The sequence below is a fragment of the Melospiza melodia genome, chromosome 2 (assembly GCF_035770615.1).
Source record: "Melospiza melodia melodia isolate bMelMel2 chromosome 2, bMelMel2.pri, whole genome shotgun sequence".
Lineage (NCBI taxonomy): Eukaryota > Metazoa > Chordata > Aves > Passeriformes > Passerellidae > Melospiza > Melospiza melodia.
Window position 1 is genome coordinate 60820865 of NC_086195.1, and position 25128 is coordinate 60845992.

General features: G+C 42.8%; 1 protein-coding gene across 1 annotated transcript; it reads left to right on the top strand.

Annotated features, from left to right (window-relative positions):
* Positions 1-55: 55 nt before the first annotated feature.
* CHD1L (chromodomain helicase DNA binding protein 1 like) lies at positions 56-24844 on the top strand. The gene is made up of 23 exons (XM_063148375.1): positions 56-130; positions 1731-1843; positions 2579-2685; positions 3963-4077; positions 4431-4462; positions 6512-6593; positions 7631-7793; positions 8206-8361; positions 9458-9550; positions 9993-10089; positions 11406-11479; positions 12576-12686; positions 14265-14379; positions 14806-14959; positions 16055-16220; positions 17546-17691; positions 18060-18223; positions 18833-19041; positions 20066-20164; positions 20849-20919; positions 21170-21284; positions 21511-21619; positions 22327-24844. Exons 2-23 carry the CDS (start codon positions 1820-1822, stop codon positions 22400-22402), a joined length of 2478 nt encoding a protein of 825 aa, XP_063004445.1. The 5' UTR covers positions 56-130; positions 1731-1819; the 3' UTR covers positions 22403-24844.
* The last annotated feature ends 284 nt before the right edge of the window (positions 24845-25128 follow it).

Sequence of the window (25128 nt, forward strand, 5' to 3'; positions counted from 1 at the left end):
CGGAGCGGCGGCGGGGGTGGCTAACGTCCCGCCATGTCCCGCTTCTTCCAAGCGCTCCGCCGCGCCGGCGGCACCCGGGGCGGGGGTCCGGGCGTGCAGGAGGCGGACGTGCAGCAGTGGGGGCTGACAGGTCAGCGGGGAGCCCGGGTAAAGGGTCGGCAGGGAGCCTCAGGGCTGTGGGTGCTGTCCGTGATGGCGGGAGGCGGCGGAGGGGCCCAGCGCTGCCTGGCGCTGCCCAGCTCATAGAATGGCTTGCGTTGGAAGGGGACTTTGAAGATTATCCAGTTCCAACCCCCCTGCCATGGGCAGGCACGCCTCCCTCTAGACCAGTTTGCCCAAAGCCCCATCCGACTTGGCCTTGAACACCTCGAGGGATGGGACATACACAACTTCCCTGGGCGACCTGTTCCAGTGGCTCGCCATCCTCACAGTAAAGATTTTTTCCCTAATATCTAATCTAAATATAATCTCTTTTAACTTGAACACATTCCCTCTTGTCCTGTCGCTGCAGACTCCTTTAAATAGTCTTGCCTCGTCTTTCCTGTAAGTTCACTTCGGGTACTGAAGGGCCTCAGTTAGGTCACCCGGATGCCTTCACTTTTCCCGCCTGGACAACCCCAGTTCTCTCAGCTGTAGTTGTCTGAGCTCTGTACCAACAGCCCTCAGGCCGGAAATAAATAAAAGTGCAAATAAAGTGGTCAAAGTGAGCTGCAGCTGCTGCAGAGATGGCATTGCTGTCATGCTCTCCGTTCTGTGTGAGCCTTCCCCGGATGCCGCAGTCCCTGGCCTTGGCTCTGTGGGTAGGTGGGTGCTTGGGCCAGGGCTGAGCTCGGCTTTAACCCCCGCAGTGCCTCCGCACAGCCTCAGGCAGCTCTGTGCTTCGGGACAACACGAACAAGGGTTGGCCTGTTCAGTGGCCTCGAAATGGGCCCGAGTTAAAGTGCTTTCCACTGCCTGGAGGGTGATGTTAAAGGGGAGTGCCAGGGCAATCCATCCTGCCCGCACGTTTTCCTTAGCCTGCTGGAAAATCCTCACCTCAGTCTGTGGGCTGGTTTGGGTTTGTGTATTCTGTGGGCTGGTGAGTTACTTCATGCACTCAGTGTGCACATTTTCCCCGAGAGGAGAGAGCAGCAATGCCACAATACAGAGCACTTGAGTCCAAGCACAAGGAAAGGTCTTGCCAACTCCTATGTGACTTGTTTTGTATTCATTTTGACATATTGTGCCCCATAATAAGGAGTGCAATGGTGGTAGTAGTCACAGTGGCCTATAGTGGAGGTCTGCCTTAGCTTTAAGTACAGAAAATCTAGAAAACATCTTGTTGAGAAATTATTATTATACAATAATAGATTGTGACAAACATTTCTGGTAGCCTAAAGCATGTCCCTGGCTCTAGTACTTACATGTTTTAAAAAGTGATTCAGGCTGAAAATCAAGCTATCTTTTAGGAATTCAAAGTACCAGCCTAATTATTAGATCAGGTTCCTTGTACAGTCTGTTGCAATGGCTTGGGGCATTTTTGTGTAAGTTTCTGAATATGCTTTAATTTAATTGCTATAACACTGGGGTCTTTGCTGTCTGGGAGGGTAAACCAGCTTCTGCTAAAGGCTGCTGTGCTTTTCCTGTAAGGCAGATGTTTGGGAAGGCCTGTTCTGGGCAGGACCTGTTTCTAGTGTGTGTATGGAGTGCATTGGGTGACTGTAAGTGTAACAAATCATTTTTATTCCCAGGCATTAAACTTCGTCCCTATCAACTGGAAGGTGTAAACTGGCTCGTGCAATGCTATGAAGTCCAGCATGGCTGTATTCTGGGTGATGAGATGGGCCTTGGGAAGACTTGTCAGGTGTGTCTTCTTCTGGAAAATAATCTTTGCTTAAATTTTTGGGTTTTCAGCCTAGTGTTTCTGCAGAACGAAAAAGTACCCTAATTATTCTCCCCCACCCCTTCAGAATTCCTTAGTCAAGTGAGAGCTCATTGTCTTTTTTGTCACTCAAGTCCTGAGTTAAGTCCTCTGTAACTCTAAATAGGTTTCAGGGTTTTGTAAAAAGATGAGTGGCCATTTTATCCAAACACCTTAATGCATAATTCATAGTGTGCAGAGTTGAAGGCACAATACACAGCCAGTACAGGGAAAATAATGTCCTTTTGATGCCCTTGCACCCAGGGGATTTTTGTGTTTATCCACACATGAATTAAAATTTATACATCTAATTTTTTCAGAGGTTTGTTGGATTTTTTTTCAAGTATTTCAGTGGGTTTAAGTTTTGTTGGAAAATGACTGTTTGTGCTTTGGATCAGCTGATTTTATTCAATAGGTCTTAAATTACAAATAGTTTTAGAAAGTGATGCATGGTAGACCTAGTTTGTGACTGTGCAAGAAAAGGGCTTCATATATTGAGGCCATGTTTTAGGATCTAAGCCTTTTTGTCTATATCCCACTTGATCTTCTGTTAACTCTGATTTGTGGTAACCTATGGAAGCTAGCTGCAAAGCTCAACAAGGAGACAGCTTATGTAGGATCAGGCTATTGGGTTGAACCCTTCCCTTGTTATAAACAAATATTTTTCTTGCCTTTTAGACCATTTCTCTACTTCTTTATTTGACAAAAAAGTTATCCAACAAAGAGAGATTTCTGATACTTTGTCCTCTGTCAGTTCTGAGCAACTGGAAGGAAGAGCTGGAGAGGTAAGTTTCAACAGTTGTCTGGCTTACTACATTATTGCTCAGACTTGCAATTGCAAAGTTTGCAAGTTGCAAGATTGCAAAGATTGTTTTCAAATGTGCTCACTCCAACACTTTCTTTTTATCCTTTCAAAGGGATAGAAAGTAAAAAGGGAAGCTGCTACTAAACCAACAAATCAATGCACCCTATGCAGTTAATGCATAGTCTTTACATGCTGTGGTATACATTAATCCATCCATCCTATATTATTGACTGACTTTCAGTCGAAATGCCTCCACTAGCTCCTTGCTTTTTATTGATTTGTAACCCTCCCTGCTCAGCCTCTCTTAGGCAAAATCTGCTGAAGACAGCCAGGAATCTTCATAGTAAAAGGTAAGACCCAGGCTGGAGGGCATGCTCACATGTGCACATAAAATACATCCCACCTGTGCATGCAGCCCATCCTCACTGGGGTGACAGTGCTGATGTGTATCAGGGTGACAGGCTGCTGTGCCTGAAATATGTACATCTGTGGTCTCTAGCCCACAGACTCCTTTGAAGAGGAAAGGCTAGAAGTTAAAGGTTACAAGGCTAGAAGTCTGTCTGTGTGGCCGTTGGCTGATGCTGTCTCTCAGCATCTGAAGTCATCCAGGTTACATTCTGAAGTGAGCTGGCCTGATTTGGATAGATTTTGGGTTGGAATAGTTGGGGGAAAGTGAATTCCTTCATAGATCAGCAGTGCAGCTTTCCAGAAGGAATATTAGGTAAATAACAGTGGTGGGAAAAAATGAGGAGGAATTTTATGGTCCCAACAATTGGAACTGGTTTTATCTGCTCTTTGACTGAGAGAATATATTTTTGAGACCCTGACTTTGACCTCTTTGCTGCAGACATTTTTGTCTTTATTTTAGTATGATTCAGGCCAATTTTTTGGCCTCATCTGGGCTAACTGTATTCATTCACCTGCTTCTTATGAACTTTTTTCAGTTCAGAATAGCAGCTAGGTCATGAGGCTGGTTTTCAGTCATCTGCCTTGGACTCTTCCATCTAAAGGAATGCTGGTTTATTTAGGACTTGTCCAAACCAGAGCCAACAGCTGAGGTGCCAGCCTGATGTGAAAATTATGAAGGAGTGAGATTCAAAAGCTGAGAGCCAGACACATCTCACAGGAGTGTAGGATGTTTGGATAGGAATTCTCATCATCTGTGCAGTGACTGTATTTGGTAATGAGGTCCAGGGTCATAAGCACATGAAAAGACCTAGCTTGGCTCACTGTTTCTGCTCTTTCTCTTAACAACAGGTTTGCTCCAGGTCTTTCTTTCATAACATATGTAGGCAGCAAGGAAGAACGACCCAAACTGCAGGAGAATCTGAAAGGAGGCTCTCACTTCCATGCACTCCTGACAACATACGAGGTACGTGATGTCTTTGTCACTTCAAAGGGGGGGGCACAAGTTTTCCTTGCCTTTTTGATTCCTCTGTACCTCCCAGTTCATGCCTTGTCAGCCCACAAGTGCTCTCACTTTTACCCTTCTAGTTCTCTTCCCCCTTCTCCCTGGGTGCAGTGTGAGTGAGAGGGTGTGTGGTGTTAAACCATGACATGCTGAAGGTGTCATGTAGCTGTCATTTTTTTTCCTCAGGTAGTAAGTGCCTTCATTCCACTCTGCTCCATTTCACCATAGTTTGCAAGCAGACAGAAAAGTGCTCTGTTTCTTAACCGATGTATTTACTTAAATTGTAAATCACAGTTCATTTTATTTCTTTGCAGATTTGCCTGAAAGATGCAGCATTTCTAAAGTCGTGAGTCTGGTTTTAATTTCTTCAAATTTAAGTCTGGATATCTGTCAACGATTTCTTAAGTGGATATTTGTATGTGCAAGATTCTGTGTTGTTTCACAAGAGACAGGGATGTTCTTGGCTTGTGATTAGAACTTTGCCTTTTCCAGCTTTCAGTCTTTGATGTCAGCTAAAATATATGTGAACTTCCCCCAAGGACAGTTTTCAAGCCAGTTAACTCAAAGCAATATGACACATAGTGACTTAGAGCAGTACATTAAATATCAGTCCAGCAGAGGACATCCTCAAGAGCTTCAGGTTATAAAGGTATTAGTTGCAAAATTCGCTGAAACTGACCTGCATTAAATAACAGTGATAATGTGCTATCATATCCTGAAGTTTATTACCTCCAGTCACAACTGTGGAGGGCTTATGAAATGTTATGCCTTCTACAAAGACTGATTATTCTGCTGAAATTCAGCCTATAGGAGGTACTGTCACAGTCATGCAGAATTCCACAGGCATCTGCACTTGAAATGAGGAGGAATTTTCCCTTTTTCTTAGCAGTAGTGCCAGTGCCTTGCAGTGGTTTCATGACAAATGCCGGGGGCAGCTATACATAATGAATGGCTCAGTATCTTTATAGATGCACAAATCCAGTGGCCCCTGCTGGCACAGTTTTGTGTCAGCCAGGCCCACAATGGGCACTCTCCTGTCTTTCAGCAAAGCACCTGTCCTTGGCCACTGCTGGAAGTAGCAGACTGCTGCACATTATGGTAGAAACGAGGTCTAATGAAAGGTAGCCATGGCTGTATTGTCATTACAGTTTCATATCATTCTCTGCATTGCTGCATATTATTCTATTTGTTTTAAAGTGTAGCACGCAGGGAGAGCAAGTAGCCAGCCCTAGTATCACAGAAATGTCAGCTCCAGAGTAATTTCCTACTTCTATAGCTAACAACCTCAAAGCCATGTCACTCAAATTTAAGGTTTTGCCCTTTAGTCTTCCTTCTGAAAAAAAAGTAGTTGCTAATCATTTGTACCTTGCTCTGTGTGGGAGCATTTGGAGCACTTTGTAAGGGAGGGTCAGAGTTATCAGATGTGTCCCCACCACTACTCCTTCCAAGCAGTGTAACAGCACAAATGAGTTGAGCAAGAGCCATGCAGTAATGGAATAAATGAGGGATCAGACTTCTCTGCACATGAGCTTCTGCAGTGCTGCACAGTGCAGAGTCCTTTGGCAATTCAGCTCCTGAGCTCATTGAATAAGAGTAATGACACTTGATTGTTCTGGCAATGGAGAACCTCTCTGATACAGCAGAGGGGGAAATCAAGGCAAATAAAAAGGCTATTTAGGAAGAATGTAGGTCACTGTGATTTCAAATGTTGTATTCCACGGGGAAGAGAAGTGTGTGGGTGAGAAAAGATGGAGGTTCATTCTTTCCCTCCCCTGGAAATGACTCTGATGTGGAAGTTGTAACCCTAGTGATAGGGAGGCACAAACACTGAGGGTTGAGAAGATGTGGAGTTTCAAGTCAGCCTAGTGGATCTACTGGATCACCAGTGATTCTGCAGCCTGCTAGAGGACCCTCTGCATGCAGCTATATGAACACAGAATAAGTTGAAGCTCCTCTCTTGGGTGATTTGCAAAAGCCTTGGGATCACTCTTACATCACTGCCTCATGATTGTTGCTGTGTTTTTGCACAGGTGCTAGGGCCTAGTTTCATGTCTCTTTTTCTAAATCAGAGACCTCTTTGAATGTTCAACAAACCTGTATTCATGTCATTTTCCTGATACTAACAGGGGTGGAGAGAGAATCAAGAAATTCGAGTGAATTTTGTTAGTCTTGGTTTCTGAAAAAAACTCACCCAGACTGTAGTTAAAAACCTCTGTTGACTCTTCAAAAACAGTACCTGTGAATTGCACCCCACTTTTGGTGTTTGCTTGTTGTTCATGTGGTGAGACCCACCTCAAGTTGAGCCAAGCAGAGCCACCACTTACTTCAGTCTTTTTGTACTTACAAGAATGAATTGTCAGCCCCTAACTGAAGATGCTCTTTTTTGCTTGTTCAGCTTTAACTGGGCTGCCTTGGTTGTAGATGAAGCTCACAGACTGAAAAATCAAAATTCTCTGCTTTACAAGACACTTTCTGAGGTAAAGTAACTCATCTTTCTTCTAGTGTCTTAAGACTTTTCCCTTTTCAGATTCTCTGTGAATCAGTGTGAATCATCCCTTGTCTGGCTGACCTTAACAACAAGAGGCCATCTCCAGCTCTGGCAGGGTGAAGGAGCCCTTACCTAGCTCATGAAACCTCAAGTCTTGAACTACTGACTTCTACTGTCCCATTTAATGGAGCCACCCTTGTTTACAGGAATTAGGAGAATTGCTCCAGCTTCCAAAGCACTGGCCAGAGCAGCCCAAATGCCCGAGTGAAGGCTGCACTTCCTGTCATGGCAGTGAAACGTCAGCGTTTGGTGTGTGCTGGCATCAGCAACAGTGTACTACAATACACCCTGGAAAATAGGGGGTTTTACTGAATTCCTGAAAGTCTTACATATTCTGAACACATTGTCCATGATGTCTCTATAATTCAGGAGCTTTGGTTATAATCACAAAAAAATAGACATGATTCACCTCATCTCTCCTCCTAACCTATTTTCTGTTACCAAACTTGAGAGAAGTTTGTATCTTTCCAAAGGTAAATATATTTCTCAAGTCTCTTTGTGGGGATTACTGTGAGCAGCATGGACCTGATAATGTTCCTGTGTTTGTCAGAGTTACTAAGCAAACAGAAATGGAACTTAGTCTGACGCAGTTTCATTTCACTGTCCTATTCCAACTGCATTTTCCAGTTATCCCTCCTTATCTAACATCTAGTGTGTGGTATTAGACTGCAGACTGTATGGACCTGAGCATTTTAATGGAGTCGGTTTTGTACTTTGTTCTTATTTTGCTTACACTGAATTCTTGCACTGGTGCCAGCCCAGTCAGTTTGGAGCTGTTTGATTGTCACACCATACCTCATGTTTGGATGGTTTTGGCAAATCTGCAGCATTCTGTGAGCAGTTCTGTGCTGCCACTCATCTTCTAAGTTAAGCCTAAGAGTGGTGTAGGTGGACTTGTATATTAACTAACTTTTCATTACAGATACTTTTTCCTAGTAACTTTGTATTATTGCTGGTTTTTTTCAGTTCTCAGTAGGCTTCAGCCTGCTACTCACAGGCACTCCAGTCCAGAACAACCTCCAGGAACTGTACTCCTTACTCAGCCTTATTGAACCTGACATCTTTCCCCAGGAAAAAGTGAAAGAGTTTGTTGAGTATTACCAAGTTATTGAAAAGGAGAATGAGCCAGGTCAGTAATAAGCAACATTGTGTTTTAGTCAGAACCAGCTTTTATCTTGACTAGGAAACAACCACGTTGTGTCCTCTTTATTTGCTTTCTTTTAATGGTGACAAGCTTTAAAACAAGGCCACAAAAACTAATGACTACTTTTAAGGCAAGAGCTTTCTTAATGTAGCTCCCAAGTGTTGCAGGTATGCAGCTATGTTTGGTTTCTCTGTTTGTAAAATGTGGCTTGAATGGTTTCACCAATAGATGTGAGATTCCTTTTACATTTATATTGAAAGTGTACTTCGGAAGGTATTGTATAAATTCCTCACCTTTAACACAGTATTCTCCTCTGGTTTTGTTGGGGGTTTTTTTGTGTTTTTTTTTCTTTTTGGTAGTTTTTTGTTTGTTTTATTTTTTCCCTGCCTCTGCATAGCCAAAGAATTGCACAGTCTTCTGCAGCCATTTCTACTTCGGAGAGTCAAATCTGAGGTGGCTGCAGAGCTGCCAAAGAAGGTGGAAGTGGTTCTGTACCATGGAATGTCAGCTCTGCAGAAGAAGTACTACAAGGCCATTTTGACAAAAGATCTAGGTAACTGGGCATTTTGAAGTCTATTAATTATTTTAAAAGCAAAACTAATTCCTGTTGTACATGCAAACAAATTCCCAATTGTACATGCATGCTCTGTTGTAAACAAGTAGAAGTTACTTTGGTCTGCAGAGTATGTACAGAATAAATACGCCAAATTTGGGTTGCTTAATTTTTGATTTTAGCTTGTGGCAAAATAAGAGACATATGTGTTGATCTGTTGCTCAGGTATTGTGAGCTAGGAAGGGTCAGCTTGAGGATCTGCTTTGGGCAGTCTCAAAGTAATTAAAGTAATTAAAGATACTTATCACAAGGTAAGCCTGCTCCTATTTCATGTTTTTGTATTCAAACAAAAGGGTGGTACAAGAAATTTTGGATCTGTGGTTCTCTACAAATTTTCTAATAGTAGCACAGATGCCATAAAGCAAATTTCAACCTACTGGATGCAGATAGGAATTTTATAGGAAACTGCAGGGTTATGTAGACAATGCAACTACTACCATCATGTGGCTTGTGAGTGCTTAGTTGTTCTAGGGAAATTAAAACTGGGGAGTTGCAGATGCTTTGTTCTTCTAAGGCATTCTAGCACTTTGCATGAACATCACCTGGAAATCTGAAACTTCCATCTTCTGCTCTAGTCAGCATATATGCATACATTTTTTTTTGTTCCTCACAAAAATGCAACAAGGAGATCTCATTGCCCAGGAGATCTTGACTGTGCTGTATATTTTTTTCCCGAAAATGCAAATGAACTGCACCAAATTTCTTTGCTTATTTCGATGATTTCACTCAGAAAAATTACAGTGACCTTTTCCAGGGAGTCCAGAAAGTTCAGTGAGTCTGACAAGGCAAAGTAGTGCTTACCAGGGTCTTATTTCTAAAAGCTTGTCCAAAAAGTCAGGGAATTTTTTTTTGACCCATGAAAACAGATGTATTAGTCTTGAGATGGGAAATACAAATCCAGATGTGATTCACAGAGAGAAATACTTCAGTGCTGAAGCACTTCAGAGCAGTGCTTAGTAGCAAGACATTCCCAGTCACAGCCATTAATGAAGCATGGGCTTCCCTGCTCTGTTTTTTTCTCTGCTCTGTGTTCCAGATGCGTTTGAAAATGAAACAGGAAGGAAGGTTACACTCCAGAATGTCTTAGTTCAGCTTCGGAAGTGTGTTGCCCACCCATACCTCTTCAATGGTAGGAAAGCACTGTTCTCTTTTGGAACAGAAAAAAATCACTTTCTTGATTTATACAGTGGTTTTCTATTATTAGTGTAATGCTTAGAAGAAGCAAGTAATAAACACTCTTGTACTTGAATCAGTAGCAGCTGTGAGTTTGTGACCAGTTCCAACACATGACAGTTCATCAATAATGACAAATAAAGTAAGAGACTTTGTGAAGTCTGAGTTTCTGACTGCAGCTTTCTATTTCTATGTCTTCTGTCATCTAAACAAAGAAATCACAATGCTTAGTGAACTACTGAGGGTGTCATTTGGAGATAGAGAAAGACCATCACTTCTCAAGCAAGCATTGTGTGGCTCCGCTCAGCAAAAGCGACAGTGCAGACACACTGAGGCTTACCACAGACTTGTTATTTCTGTGGTATTAACTGTGCTTTTGAAACTCCTTTCTGTTCCAGGTGTTGAGCCAGAACCCTTTGAGATTGGAGACCATATTGTCAAAGCCAGTGGCAAGATGTGTTTGTTGGATAAACTCCTTTCATTCTTGTATGCTGGGTATGTCATGTGGGGATGGGGTTGACATAGGGAGAAAAAATTAACTGGGAAAGCAAGCTACATTATTTAGCCATAGACTGAGCAGTTGTTTTTCACCACACAAGCACTGACTTATTTATTCCACGTTACTCACTACCTGAAAGACGTAAAACAAGCTGTATTGGAGATGGTAGAGGAACCTTGAGGATTACTGCACACTGCTATATCTGGCCAAAGCATCTTGTATTCAGCTGGGAGCAGGTGTGCTAACAGCATTGCTATTGTTGTTATACTATGGACACAGATTTTCAGGTGCATTTTCACCAGCATTTCTCAAAGCATTTGACTAATTCTCTCACATGCTCTCATATTTGCCATATTTGAGAACCTGGGACAATAACCATGTGACTTGGTATTCAGCATATCTGCTTTGATTGTGAGTTTCCTATGCCTCAGTTGAGTTCCCTTGTGCTAGCGTATCTGTGTTAGCCTGGGAGGCACAATCCATGGCAAATGGGAAAAAGAAAAACCCAAGGATAAACTGAAACTTCAGAAGTTTTGGCATTGATGTTCACAATCCCTTGTGTTGTGCTCTGGTGAGTTCAGAACCTGGAATTCAAAGACCAAAGGACAGAGCTTCAACAGCCCTTGTGAAGTTCTGATGTGGCTTCGTTATCTTTTTCCTGCTGTGGAGCACGTTGTGAGTGGCAACCTCTCCACTGAATGTGTTTGCTGCAGGACCAGCCCTGTGCAAATTCTGCACTTGAAAATGTCTGTGTTCTGCTCTAGGGTGAAGTCTGATTTAAATACAGCACTGTCTGAGGCCTAGGGCTGGGAGGGAGGGAGGGGAGTTGATTTCTTAACACACCTTTGTAGGTAGAGCTTGATCTTTGAAGGTTATTTGCTGGAGAAGGAGATGTTCTGCTGTTACAGAGATGCTGATATTACATTTTCCCAGAATTTCAGATATGCATTGCAGTGTGTGATTTGAGAGCAGTCATGTGGTGAAGAAAACCTCATCATAGGCTGAAGCTGGGGTCCTTTTAGACAGGCTCCTCACCAGCCTGTATCCAGCCAGCAGCAGAGCTGTGCCAGAGCCCTGTTACTTCTCTGACTCCACACTCTGGACAGGGCAAATGATGATGGCAGATGGAGCTTAACTGATTGCATTTAGATGTGCAGCTGAAAATGTGTGATAAGGGAACAGGCTATGATTCTGGGAGGCCTTGCTTTGTAACGGGGACTAATAATGACTGGTTAAGCCATTGTGACCCCCAGCAGGCTGTGAAATGCTGTCACAGTGCTGAGGATCACAGGGTTTCATGTTCTTCTTGCAGAGGCCACCGTGTGTTGCTCTTTTCTCAGATGACTCAACTCCTTGATATCCTGCAGGACTACATGGACTATAGAGGTATGTTCTGCACACTCTGATAGGAGAGGGCTTATCCTAATGATCTCTGCCAGATATTGTTCCTGGGATTTTGGTTGATCCGCCTGGGATGGGGAAAGAAATGTGATGAAGCTTTATAAGATAGGTTCTTATAAGATAGGGACCATATTCCTGCAGCAGCTCTGTGAGTTGGAGGGTCTTGAGTTCAGCTCTTTGCTGTTACCAGCTTCCTGAAATGAGCTGGCAGTTATGTGTTCTTCAAAGTCGCTTTTGTGCCTTGATGAAATGGAGCTGACAAATGGCAGGGTAGCAATGTTTCATTATATGCCTGTGTTCAGTTGTGTACCTGTGTCCTGAAGTAATTGCAGTAAAGGCAATAGGCTTGCTCTAGATTCACTTTGTCCAGCACAAAACACAAACTGAGCCACAGTTATACCAGGAAATTAATTTTTGATTAAAACAGTTGTTGACAGTGGGGCCCCAACATGTCTGAGGGCAGGTTGGATCAGACCATTTTTGGCAAGGTTAGCAATGTGTTCTTGGGATGTTTCCTTTTGTTTCAATCCACGTGGCTCCATGCCTACTTAGGATTTCCCATGAAAGAGGCTTTTGTTTGGTGTTTATGGTTTTGGACGACTAATAATGTAGGATAAAGCCAAATGTTGTGCCATATCCCATACTGCATGCTCACAGCAAAGCACACTGAAGGCCGTGGTAGTTTGGATAAGGAAGATCTGATGGTTCTTGGCCTGCTTTGTAGGGCCAACAGCCAGCACAGCATAGTCTGAAATGGGACTGTGTGCTAATGTTCTTTTACTTGGGCTCTGAATTTTCCCGTTGTGTTTCCAAGCAGTAAATTAAATGTTAGGAGTCACTGCTTCGGAGTCAGCTAAATTACTCTTTACCAACAGTCAATCTGGAAATCAGGGTCATTACCTCAGTTTATAGGAGGTTTAACTGGGAAAAAATGAAGGAATTGAAGGCAATTAAATGAGAACCAAGCCAGGAGGATATGACACAAAAATATTCAGGACAGCAATGAGACAATAGAGAATGAGGTAAGAGGGTAAGAGCAAAGGCAAAGTTTCAGAAACATTCATGCTGTTTGTTTGGAAAGGCTACAGCTATGAGCGGCTGGATGGCTCTGTTAGGGGTGAGGAGAGACACCTTGCCATCAAGAACTTTGGTCAACAGCCCATCTTTATCTTCCTGCTGAGCACCAGAGCAGGTAAGTAAGGAGAGACAAACAAACCATCTTGCTTCTGCACTCTTATTTTATTCCCTCTGGTAAGGTTTCAGGAAATTCTGAATCCCCCAGAGCCTGCTTGTGTGGGGGATTTTTGAAGGAGACAGGACACATCCTGAACTTGGGTCTTTCATCTATGACATCTGGTTTCTGTGCTTTCCTTTTGGCAGCTGATGCCAAGATCCTTTTCATATTGCAGCCTCTTGAGTTTATTTTATTCCAAGTTCCATAATGCCTGTCTCTGTGCCAGTTTGAGCTTAAGGAATCTCACTTTCTATTTTATTTCTGCAAGCATCAGTCTTTAGGCAGGAACAGACTTCCTTTAAGTAAGCTGGTGGAATTGCTTCTCAAGTTTGCTGAACATGGACGTGCTCTTTAGCTGGCAGACAGACTGAAACGAGAGTCTTTTAGTGTCCCAAGGCTGCAGAGAACTCCATGGGACTGCCATCTGTGCTGCTTCCCCTCTTTGCTCCCTGGGCAGATCTGTGTCTTCTACAGTTTCAAACCTCCCTGTCTTTCTGTTCAAACAAGCACAGAGCCAGGCTTCTGCTTGTCTCCAGAGGAAGAATCCACACTGCTTGGTCTCAAACATCAAACTGGAACCAGCTCTGCCTTTGGGCTTCTGGTTAAACTTGCATTGATGAGCCTACACCACAGGGCACAGAGGAGAGCACGCAGTGAAGGGAAGACCCTAATGCTGGATGTGTGTCAGGAGTCTGTGTGTCTGTCACCACAGTGCCTGAGCTCTCCCTCCCATGCCAGCCACACTTAGGGTTGTTTTTTACTGCATGCTGCTATGTCTGGCCAAAGCATCTTGAATTCATCTGGGAGCAGGTGTGCTAACAGTATTGCCATTGTTGTTACATTATGGACATGGATTTTCAGGTGCATGACTGTCTCCACTTGCAGGGATATTCTGATTACAGGGAACGTGTCTTGTCATGAGCTGGGGGAAATGTAAGGCAGCAGACTATCCCCTGTTAACTACACAATGTGGTCACAGTAGAGTTATTGTAAAATGTAAAATTAACTGGGTTTTACATTTTTTTTTTATTTCATGAGAGCCCAAGTTCTAACCTCAAAACCTTTAGGTCTCATAAACGCCTGGTCTCTGATTATTGTATAGTTTGGCTTGGTGTTTTCCACTGTTTCAGTGCTGTATTTACAGCTGGTTCTGTGCTGCAGCCAAGTCATGACTTGGACAGTTCCTTAGGGGTTTCAGGGAAGCCCATCCTTGCAGGGATAACCTGCCTGCCAGCAGAAGAATTATGTCCATGTTCATCAGTCTTGACAATCAGTCCCTTTTGCATTGGTTCACTCACACCCTATGTTTTTTGATTACATTGCATTGTACAGCTTCCTTTTTGGACTGTTGCAGAAACCTGGAAGCTGGAAATGGAAGGCTTACCCATCTGTCTAGATCCTTGTGAGACTTAGATTTGAGTTTGAGAGATGGATTGGATTAGATACAGTTGATCAGATCTGACAGAACTTTGCACAGCATAAATTCTCCAGCTCCTCTTTTATTTTCTGTTGGTGACCTTCTTCTTTTGTTTGTAGGTGGAGTTGGCATGAATCTGACAGCAGCAGATACAGTTATTTTTACTGATAGTGATTTTAACCCACAAAATGACTTGCAAGCAATAGCAAGAGCTCACCGGATTGGGCAGCACAGGTGAGAAATGTCACTACTTGTGGTTGGTTGCTAACTCTCTTGGCCTCTCAGTATTACTTTCCCTTTCCATAGGGAGTGGAAGGTTAAAGTATGAGGATAGATTGAAGATCAAAGGAGAGCAGAGAGGATTTTGTGTCTTCATTTTCCAACTGCAGCCTCATACAGTCTTGTCCTTGTCATGTATCCAGGGTGGGAACTTTGTAAATTTGGAGTAGGAGATGGAGGGTGGAGGTTTGTCTGCACTTTTGCAGTGAGCATTTCTCCTGTGTCAAGCAGAATTTAATCAGCATCACATTTCTGCTGATTAGTTTTACTCATTTTGTTCTTGCCTTCTTTACCTACCAAAGGAGTGGGTGAGGGGGTAGTAAATACCTTAGTGCACCCTGAAACAAAGTAAGTAATAAGAATTTTCCTAAACTTTTCAAGGCCTGTAAAAATTATCCGTTTGATTGGGCGAGATACAGTTGAAGAAATCATCTACCGAAGAGCTGCCTCGAAGCTCCGGCTGACCAATGCCATTGTTGAAGGGGGGCAGTTTGCTCTAGGAGCACCCAAGTCTCAGGCAACAGCAGAGTTGCAGGTAAACCAGAGTTGTATCCTCAATTTGACTCCAGTAACCACCTTAGAAATGTGCCAGAATGTTTCTGTGTTTACGCTGGATTTGAATTTCTACAAAGAGTTGTGCATTGACATGACAGCTTTTGTATGTAGGAACCAAAATGACATCCCAGGTCCAGACAGCATCTGATGTTTGAAGACAGTTTTTGCAATTTTGAAGTGCATTCATTGTGGAAAAAGGGTGTGTTCTCTTGGAGAAGAGGGGAAGACAGAACCTTTCTTTGTCTTACTTGCTTTTTAATTATAATTAGTGGAAATTATAGAATGTGGAAGCTGGGCTCATTGTTTCTCGAACTGATCTGTCTCTGGTGCCTTTCTCTCACAAACAGAGCTGATAAGAGGTCAGGTGACAACCTAGTCAGCTTTTGGTTGTTATTCTGAAACTCAGTCAACCTTCTTTTGGCCTCTTGGCAAATACAGTGTCTCAGGAGTCAGGGCATGATTTATAATTCTGACCTGAAAGCTGAGGTTTGTGTTGAGAACTTGGCTTCAAAACACCAAGCAAAGTGACATTTAAGGGAAAATATCCCCTGCATGCAGCTAAACCTAGGAGAGGTTTGGATTTAGTGTATCCTTTCCCCCTCTGCCTGCCCTTCTGCCCGATTTGTGTGTATCCAGCAATTAAAGTTTCTGTGGGAGAAGTGGAACTGAGCCCATAGGAAATTCCATGCTGTTATTTTTCTCCCCTTGGATTTTTATGGTATTTAGGCTTTTGTTTTAAACGAGTTGAGGGCAAAAGCAAGCCTGGCCTTTCTGGCTATGAAGAAAGCTGCTTGAATGCAGTCAGTACAGTGCTATTTTGTCATTTAGCCCTGAAGAAAAACGACTGCTCAAGTCTGGATGAGTTATGATTATGGGAGATATGTTGTTGGGGCTTGTCCTGTCAGGTGCTGGGAGAATGGGACATATTAAAAAATAAGTATTTTGACAGGCAGCCTTAAAGCTTAGGTTCCACCACTCATACATCCTTTGCTTTTAAGCCTGAGAAGCTTGAGACATGGGATTGACATGGAATTAGAAAATAATAATGCTGAACTTCCCCTTCTCTTTGTTAAAGCTGAGTGAAATCTTGAAATTTGGCCTGGATAAATTGCTCTCCTCTGAGGGAAGTACTGTACAGGATGTGGAGCTAGAAAACATCCTTGGAGAGACAAAAGGAGGGCAGTGGATAATGGACACTGTGCTGCCACAAAAGGAAGAGAATGAAGAGGAAAATACAGAGAGTAAGTTAAGAATCTAAATAGCTCTGTCACTTGAGTGCTAGTAAAGAAGGCTTCCCAGGCAGGGGTGCATTTTTCAGGCAATAAGTAGAAAAGCGGAGTTGTAACGAAGTTACTTGGATTTTGTTTGTGGCGTATCCACAAACTTTACTTCCGAGTCTTTATGGGTATTTTTGTTCTTTTTTTCTGTTCTTATTTGCCTGTTTGTAAGATAATGTTAACAATACTTGCCCAGTTTTGGTGGCTGAGAGTTGAATTCCTTTTCATATTTTAATACCTCAGATAGAAATTCCTGAGAAATGGGGAAATATTAATATTGTAGCTACTGCTTTTCCCACAGAGAACCATTAATATAGATCTATAGTTTTGGAGATGTTATAGTAAGTTAAGGAAAGGCTGTGTAGCAGGTGTTTAGTTTTTTATCTCCAAATAAAGGATTATTGGCTATGAAAATCTAAAAGGTGAGATAAGATACACAGAGTCATGGTGTCTATAGAACTGAAACAAACCTGCTCTCTCTTCAAAACTCTACTTTCCAGCCCAAATGTCAATCAGTTGTGGTTAATTTTTCATTAAGCAGCCCTGTACTACCTGAAAATAAATTCTAAGTATATTTCCCTCTTCCAGTGCCTTCTTTCCCCAAGAAAGACTGAATTTATGTCTGGGTACAGAGCAGCACTTAAATATAAATTTGTGACTGAAGCTGAAATGTGGCTCTGCGGGACAGTTATTGTCCATCCAGGAGCAGTTCCTGGCAATGAGTAATTATTTGCTGAGAGTTAGCAAAGAGTGGTATTTTCTGGTGGTGACTTAAAAGAGGGACAGTGGTACCACACTGTGTAATAAGTATAGGGAAAATAACTCAGGTGGTGAGCAGCAACCCTGGGCTGCCAGAGTTCTGTGCTTTCATTTCATTTGGGAAGTCAAAAGCAAAAAATTTGCTTTCCCTTTTCAAGAGCTGCCTGTAACTACATAGCAGAGCTGAATGAATTCTCTACTGGCAGAGATGGAATGACCAAAGAGAACAGCGATGGAACCACAATTTAAAATATTTAATTAAATGAAATAGGAAGAAAGCTTCCTTGCCAGTCTAAACATGTTGAATTATCTTAAATTAAAAGCTTTTGTCAGAGGAAGCAAATCTTGATTCTCCTGTTTATACATGATACTGACTCTGGTCATACCAAAAAGTTGTGAGAGTGAAGATCTTTCTCTGCTAAGGGTAGAAAAATGTCACAGAAGAGCCAGATTTGTTTTTGATCTCACAGTTCATTTTGGGTGTTAGTAGGTTTCAGTTCCTTTTCACACTTTTTAATTATTTTTTAAAGATCACATGTATGTGTATGAAGGCAAAGATTATTCAAAAGAGCCCAGCAAAGAAGACAAAAAAGCATTTGATCAGCTTTTGGATCTTCAGAAAGCATTGATTGAAGAGACCAGTAAGGAAGGGAGAGCTCTCCGGAACAAAGCAAACGTAAGGCAGATGTGACAAGGAACATGATGCTCTTTCATTTGCTTGTGGAAAATGAAACTTGGCAGTTTTCTCTCTTTACCTACAGCTTGCAGAAGGCATGTTAAAAGATTTGGATGTCAGTGTACTAAAGTTGGCTCTGGAATCAGGGCTTGACAATTCAGCAGTTCTGCTAACAGATCTGAGATATGCTGTTGAGGGCACTTCTATAAACTTGGGTCACAAAACCACATATTATGTGATAATTAAATTCTGATGATTAAGACTTGTGGGCAAGTAAACAAATGGGAAAGGAATGTAGGTTAAGGAGGGCATCAGGCATGGCTTTCAGATGAGCAGTTTGTTTCTGTGATACCTCTTTCTTTCTCCAGGCCCTTCTCACAGGCCTTCGAGAGCAGTCGGCCAGGAGGAAGCACTTGCTGAGTGAAGAGGAGCTGGAGGCTCGGAGGAAGAAGCGCCAAGAAGCAGCAGCAAAGAGAGCAAGGCTCATGGAGGAAAAGAAGGCAGCAAAAGCAGAGGCAGAGCACAAGAAAAAGTATGGTTTGTATTGCATCTGCCACTTGTAAATCGATGTCTGTTGCACTGTACTCTTGGAATGTGTCTGATTGATGGAAATAATATGCTCAAACTGCATAACTTGGGGATGTGAAGGTGGAAAAATGGCTGGAATCCCTAGCAGGGTTCTTTCCTCTTGAATACCCTGCCTGACATTACTTTAATTCATAGAGGATGTCCTGAATAAGAGCCCCATGTCTGATTGTACAATCAAGGAGTGTTTGGGAAAAGCTTTCTGAATGTCACAGTTGGCCCCTACAGATTGCTCTGACATCTGTGACTCTCTGGCACATCTTAACTTTCTCCTTCTTGTTTCCCAGGTGTTCTTCCTTTTCACCACTCCAAATAGCTCCTTGCCCTTTGCTATGTGCTCACTTTTTCCATGCCTGCAATTGGCTTATCACATTGGCATGTGGCTCCTAATATTATAAAGAAGAACTTTGGTAACCATTGTTCTGGCCTAAAATGGGGAGGGAGCAGAGGGAATGCAGGTCTAGGTCTCCTGTGTTTCACTGCAATGATTTAAACCAAGCTGTGTGCCCCCATCATTGATTTTCATTGAACATCCTCTTTCTTCTCTTGGTTTCAGGATGGCCTGGTGGGAGGCCAATCATTACACATCTACCTGCCTTCCTTCAGAGGAAAGTGGCTCCGAGGAGGAGTTTGTGGAGGATGAGTTGGGGCAGAATGTGGATTTAGATTACAAAGATGGAGACCAGAACCATATTAAATATGTCATGGGAGATGTAACCCACCCCCAAGCAGGAGAGGAAGATGCCATCATTGTCCATTGCCTAGGTGGGACTTACGAACAACAGGAGTATTGTTGGGTGGGGTGAACAAGGGAGCTGAATTGTCCCTAATTGTTCCACCGTTTCTAATTATGAAATAATTTGAGTCTGACTTAATCTCAACTGGTGCAGAGGCAATACAGCTTTTATTCCAGCATGTATAACCCACATAAGTCCTAGCAAGATGTGCAAGGGTTTTCGCATGCTTGCTCTGGATTTATGGGTAAACCTCTTCAAAATTTCAACCCTGTAGGGCATGAAATTTTATATCTGTGGCTAAATAGTGACAGTTCCTGAGAGCAGGGCCTTTTGTTTATCCTGTGGAAGCTGTAGGAATCAAACTGAGATGCTGAAATTCATCTTCTTTTTCCAGTCAGCAGAGAGAGACAGACACTTCCAGAGGCTGAGGTCAGAGTTTCTTGGTGGTTGTCTCTCAACACTGACAGTACAGAGGCTCTAGGCTAGTCTCCTAAGTTAAGGCCCTCTTTTAAGGCATTAAAGACATTAAAAGGAGTTCCTCCTGAAGCAGTGTTGGAGCTGCTCTCTCTCCAGGGCCACAGCAAAACATCAACATCTGCTTTGGCTTATGTTACACTCTGCATGAAAGGTCATTTTTGAAGTGCAAATGCCAAGTATTAGTGAAAAAACTGCTAATATCAAGTACCTGGTGTGGGAAGCCCTAAGCACCAATGTGGGGACATACTACATGCATGCTCTGTGTACCTATATGTATGTATGTGAGGATACTGTCAGGTTTATATGCTCAGTGCTATGGCTAGTGCTTGTTTCAGCAAGAGTAAGGAATTTTTCTGTGGAGTTTTTCAGGAAACTATGATAAGTTTGTTTTTCTCCAGGGCTGAGGTTTATCCTTTAGGATAGTCCCTTGAATAGTGGTTGACTTAAGTTTGTATGTAGTTCCCATATCTGGTTTTGATAATCATTCATTGCCTGTGTACAGAGCAGGTGCCTTTCCTGCAGGGGTGGTCTCAACCTCACTTCTGAAAGGAGTCTAACTTGTTATTCCATTCTAGATGACTCCGGCCGCTGGGGAAGGGGTGGTTTATTCACTGCTCTAGAGGCTCGTTCTGATCAGCCCAGGAAAATATATGAGATGGCAGGAAAGATGAAAGGTAAGAGATTAAAATATGACCTGAGGCCAAGACACTTGAAAGAGGTAAAACCCCAGTGACACTGCAGGAGTGAAGTGCCTGGATACTTCAATACTCATGTGTTTTACTCTTTCTCTGGACATGTGCATCGCTAGCTCTCAAAGCAGTACTTCAGCAGGTGCTATGACGTGGCTTGTTTGGAGTGTGAGAACTCTGTGTAGGGGCTGATCATTCCAATCCATCCTGCAAGTCATAAAAAATGGGGAAAAACTTGTACATTATTCACAGAGTGTTTTTCACTAAATAAGACAGAGCACTGCATCTTCTGTCAAAGTGCTTTCAAGAAGGATGAAAGCCATCTCAGGCACCATTCACCTGAGCCTTTGCTTCCCTCCAAGCACTAATCTTTTTCTGAGCATATATTAGCAGTTTTGAGATACCTGCAGCTGGTTAGGAATTAACATCTTGCTATAAGATGGAGCTGTTGATCTTTCTAATTTCCTGCAAGATGCTTTCTTCTCATTTCAGTGTCTCTCTTTCCATTTGTTGTCTTTAATTGGGATGTGTGTGTGATTGTGTGGCTTGGGGGAAAATGTTTGTCTGCAGAGAATAATACAGAATGTGACAGTGAAATCACTGCTTCATTGACTGCTTGTTTACTCTTCAGGACTGATTTTTTATTGTCCTGTTCTTTTCTCTGGACAGACCTGGAGTTAGGAGGAACCCTGCTATTCCCTATTGATGATAAAAAATCCAGGAAAAAAGGACAAGATTTGGTGAGAAGGAGAAGCTCTTTCCTGTTTTGCTCTATCCATATGTTTTTGAAGCTGTGTGAAATGAACCTTATGTCTTTTTCACAATAATGGCACTGATTACTGAATATGGCTAAGTTGCAGTTAAATATTAGACATAATGAGTTCTTCATTTATGAAGGTAAAAATTAGTAATGCAGTTTTCCAGCACTGTCTCTGTGTCTCTTAGTACTGTATATAGATTGTATTTCAAGTTATTGTGTTTTCTCCTTAGCTGGCCTTGATTGTAGCTCAGCACCGAGATCGGTCCAACAACTTGTCTGGCATTAAGCTGTCAGCTTTGGAAAAGGGCCTGAAGAAGATTTATTTAGCAGCCAAGAAAAGGAATGGTAAGTGTCTGTGCAGTAGAACAGCAAATCTGTACATGTGTAGTTGCGCCTAAAGATGATGACCAGTTTCCACCTCTCAAATCTGTACATGTGTGGTTGCACCTAAAGGTGATGACCAATTTCCTCCTCTCTGCTGTTTTTTTCTGAAGTGAAGTGAGATCTCCATTGCAGATAGGCTGCTCAGAAGTATTTCTTCTTCTCTTTATTGTCTCTGTTCCCTCCTCAGCAACAGTGCATCTCCCACGGATTGGGTATGCAACCAAAGGCTTCAACTGGTACGGCACCGAGCGGCTTATCCGAAAGCACCTGGCAGCTCGGGGTGTGCCCACTCTTGTGTATCCTTTTGGAGCGTGTCTCGTTCTGTTCACCATCTAGTACTGAAAGGATCCTGTAAATATCTTGGTAAATGCAAAGCAAGGAAGTGAGGCAAGGCACAGATGCCACAGTCCAGCTAAAAAAACTGGTTTCTCTCACTTTGCTGTCAGTATCCAGTATTTCTGACAGCATCCAGGTACTCAAAGCCTTAGCATTTTGGGTGATAATGACAGATGAGTGTGATTCAGCGTGCCTGTCAGGATTTGTTAGAACCAGGTGCTAGTCTTCTGTTGACAGCATGGACTTACCTGTATATGCCACATCTGTGGGGGGACATGACTGGAATTTCAGATTAATAGAAGTGACTCAGAAAGCAGCAAAAGTGAGAATATAAAAAAACATTACAATGTTTTTTATATCATCAAACAGGTGATAGCCTGCTTCCTTGGCTGAATGTGATGAAAATTGGTGTGTTAGGACAGGCTTAGGAAGGCTTTCACCTTCCAGGAAAAGGAAGCAGGTTTACAAGGAGGCTCTGTTTTGTCACTTCTTTTGGAAGATGTGCATTTGCTATACAAACACTGTCAGCAATTCCATGAAACCAAAAACCTGAAACAAAGACAAAAGTATTCAGAGTATTCTGGCTCTCTTCCTTTGTAAATCTGTTAGTGGACACGTTGTCTGGTACTTGTTGACACTTGACAGCATTTCCTTGACATTCTATTAGATACTACTTCTCTAGGAATAAAGGTTCTTCAGCTTCACAGCCATATTCATCTTCAACAACAGTCTCAAAGCCATGAAGATGGAGTAATTTCACCAAGAACATGCACAAAAAGTGACCATCACTCAGGCAGTCCATGTGCATTCATGTCAGAAACATGGGTTGCACAGCCATTATTCACACCTGTACCTCTCTGCTGTGACTGGCCCCAACATTTGCATGTTGTCAGTGGCTCTGGAGTGGAATGAGATTCTCCCTGGCTTCAGAGTCCAAAGAGGAAGGATCTTGGCTCAATCCCAGACCTCTTTCAGAGATGGAAAATTAAACTTTTAACTGATGGTCCATTGTTATCCCTTACATTAAGTTATTGTTAGGGCTTGGAATACAGTATTGTTTAGCTGTATTTCCCTGCCCCCTCACTCCCTCTCAAATTTCATACCTTATCTCACTCTACCTCTTTTCAATCAGCTTTTTAGTGGTTACCTGGCATTCAGTCTGCACATCCACACAGAGCTCAGCAGAAAGGAACCTGTCAACTGTATGATAACCACACAGGATAAATTGTTTATACTTTTCTCATTTCTCAGAAATCCATTTCACTTGTATATGTTCAAATATAAAATTGAGCTACCTAATCATGTGGTTATAGTCTAGCAAAATGCTGACCAGTATCCTTGGCAAAGGTGTGCAAGGCTGCCAAAATTTGAGACTGGCTATAAATGATACCTTTCCTTCTCCCACAACTCTTATTTCATTACACAGCTTTTTGTGGCAGCTGTAGGGCAAAACCGGTTCCTTACTGCTTTCTAAAAAACTGTGTGAAAGGTTCCATGACCCTTTGATTCACTTTTTAGGGTAAAGTTTTTGATGTTGGCTTTGCACTTTTGGGGCAAAGTTTTTGATGTTGGCTTTGCTCTACTGCAGAAGAACTTTCCTGTTTTTCACACTGTTGACACTATTATTAGCCAACATATTTTTAGGGTGTTTTTGTACAACCAGGCAATTAGTAGTTCTCCTAATAAGTGCTGTGACCAGGGAGACTTTGAGGTGCCAAACTTAATTGAATTTGAAGCTCATCTTCCAATAGGAAATCACCCCACAAACAGTGGAAAGGATGTCCCTAAATATCTCATGGCCAACATACATCTCACTGGCTGCATTTACACTGCCCCTGTGGCCCCATCTGCTTGTTTAATAATTCCAGGCGTGCCATGGTTCAGCATGCTGCCTGGTGTGCTTCACACGAGGAGAAGCCTTCCTGAGCTGGATACTCTGTCCTTCACTCTTGGCTGTACCAAACAAGCCCGAGGGATTCATTACCTCCTCTGACCCTGCTGGAGCTGAGGGCAGCCAATGCTGCACAGCACCTCTCTGGGTAAGACCTTTCTTGCAGCTGTTCCCAGGAACAGCCCCCTCTGCATTTGGCAGAGTGCCTGCAGGATCAGAGTCCGACTGTGAGGGTTTGGAGGGGTGAGAGGTGGTGGGTGGATGTACCTTGTTTTCCCCAGTCTCTCAAACTGGCCCTCTTCCAGCAGGCCGGCTGGTGGCACTGTTAATCAGCTGCAGCAGCTCACAGTGCTTCTCCAGCCTGGAAAAAACGCTCCCTCTTTCCCAGAATTAAAACACCAATTACGCTTTTTTCTTTGGCAGCTTGACTGAACACATCATTTCAGTCTGCAGACTCAAGGCTCTGTTCCTCCACCTCTTCTTTTTCCTGCTTGTTTACTGCCCTTTGTTAAAAGCTTTAGTTCCCAAGTAGTCCAGTGTGTGCAGTCTTGTTCCTCAGCTTCACGCACACTTACGGGTTCTCTGGCCAGCAGTTGCACATGAACAGAGGATTTGTCCTGTGGCTGGGTCCCCCAGAGCAGACTGAATGAGTGTATCTGCCCCCACTATGGCCAGCCATTCCTTTTTGAGGCCTCATGCCTTCCTTTGTTTCAGCCCATGTGCTGTGCCCCCCACCCTGCTATGGCTGACTGGAGTTACAGGGGAGAGGAGGGCTGGCTGTTAATGTCCCTTAGCCCTTAAGGCCCACAGGGAGCTGAGGGGTACCTGTAACACACAGGAAAAGGCATGGTATGTAACAGATTCTAGCCCTCTAACTCAGGGGCAAGTAAATAAATCAGGTTCTTGTCCTCTCTTGTCCTTTTCAACTGTACAGATGAAATTACCTCATTTTGTTCCCTTTAAATATACTTAGGAAATGCTTCTGGAGTGTGGGGACTTTGTTGTGGGTTTTTTGCTTTCTTTTTTTTTTAAACAATGTTCTTAAGTATTCTTTAAATCTACTGAACCCAAAGAAAAGATCTACCTGCCTGCTTTGAAATGGAAGTGAGATTTCAATTGAATCCTGAATTGGGTTTTGCAGAATCTCAGTAAAGGGAAGTTTTTCTAGTGTTGCTACCCACCACCATTTCTCTTTATTTGGGCAGAAATCATGTATTTCAGATAATTCCATAAAGGGCTTTGCAGCTTTTATACAAATTGCTATACAAAATAAATGTGTCATGCTGCTTCTTCAGCTGTGCAGTACTATGCATTTTCCCTTTCTAAAGAGCAACCACTCCAAAAGGGAAGGAGGGAGTTCTTTTGTAGTCATGTCCCTCTGGCCTCTCTCTCTCTGTTCTTCCAAACAAGATTTTTTGCAGCAGAAGAGCTGAAAAGTGGGATCTTGTGCATTTCTGCCATTGCACATTTAGTTAAACTTTGGATGTGAGCTGCTGGAGTGAGGTCAGCCGCTGAGAGCACGATCTTGCACAGCTCAGATTGGCTGTACGAGCAGTTTCATCAGATAGGACCTCTGAA

Bases quoted from the DNA above. Each gene is read 5' to 3' on its own strand.
- CHD1L (XM_063148375.1), top strand. From the start codon at position 1,820: ATGGGCCTTGGGAAGACTTGTCAG. The intron at 4,463-6,511 runs GTGAGTCTGGTT...TTGCTTGTTCAG, and splicing joins GATGCAGCATTTCTAAAGTC to CTTTAACTGGGCTGCCTTGG. The intron at 14,380-14,805 runs GTGAGAAATGTC...AAACTTTTCAAG, and splicing joins CACCGGATTGGGCAGCACAG to GCCTGTAAAAATTATCCGTT.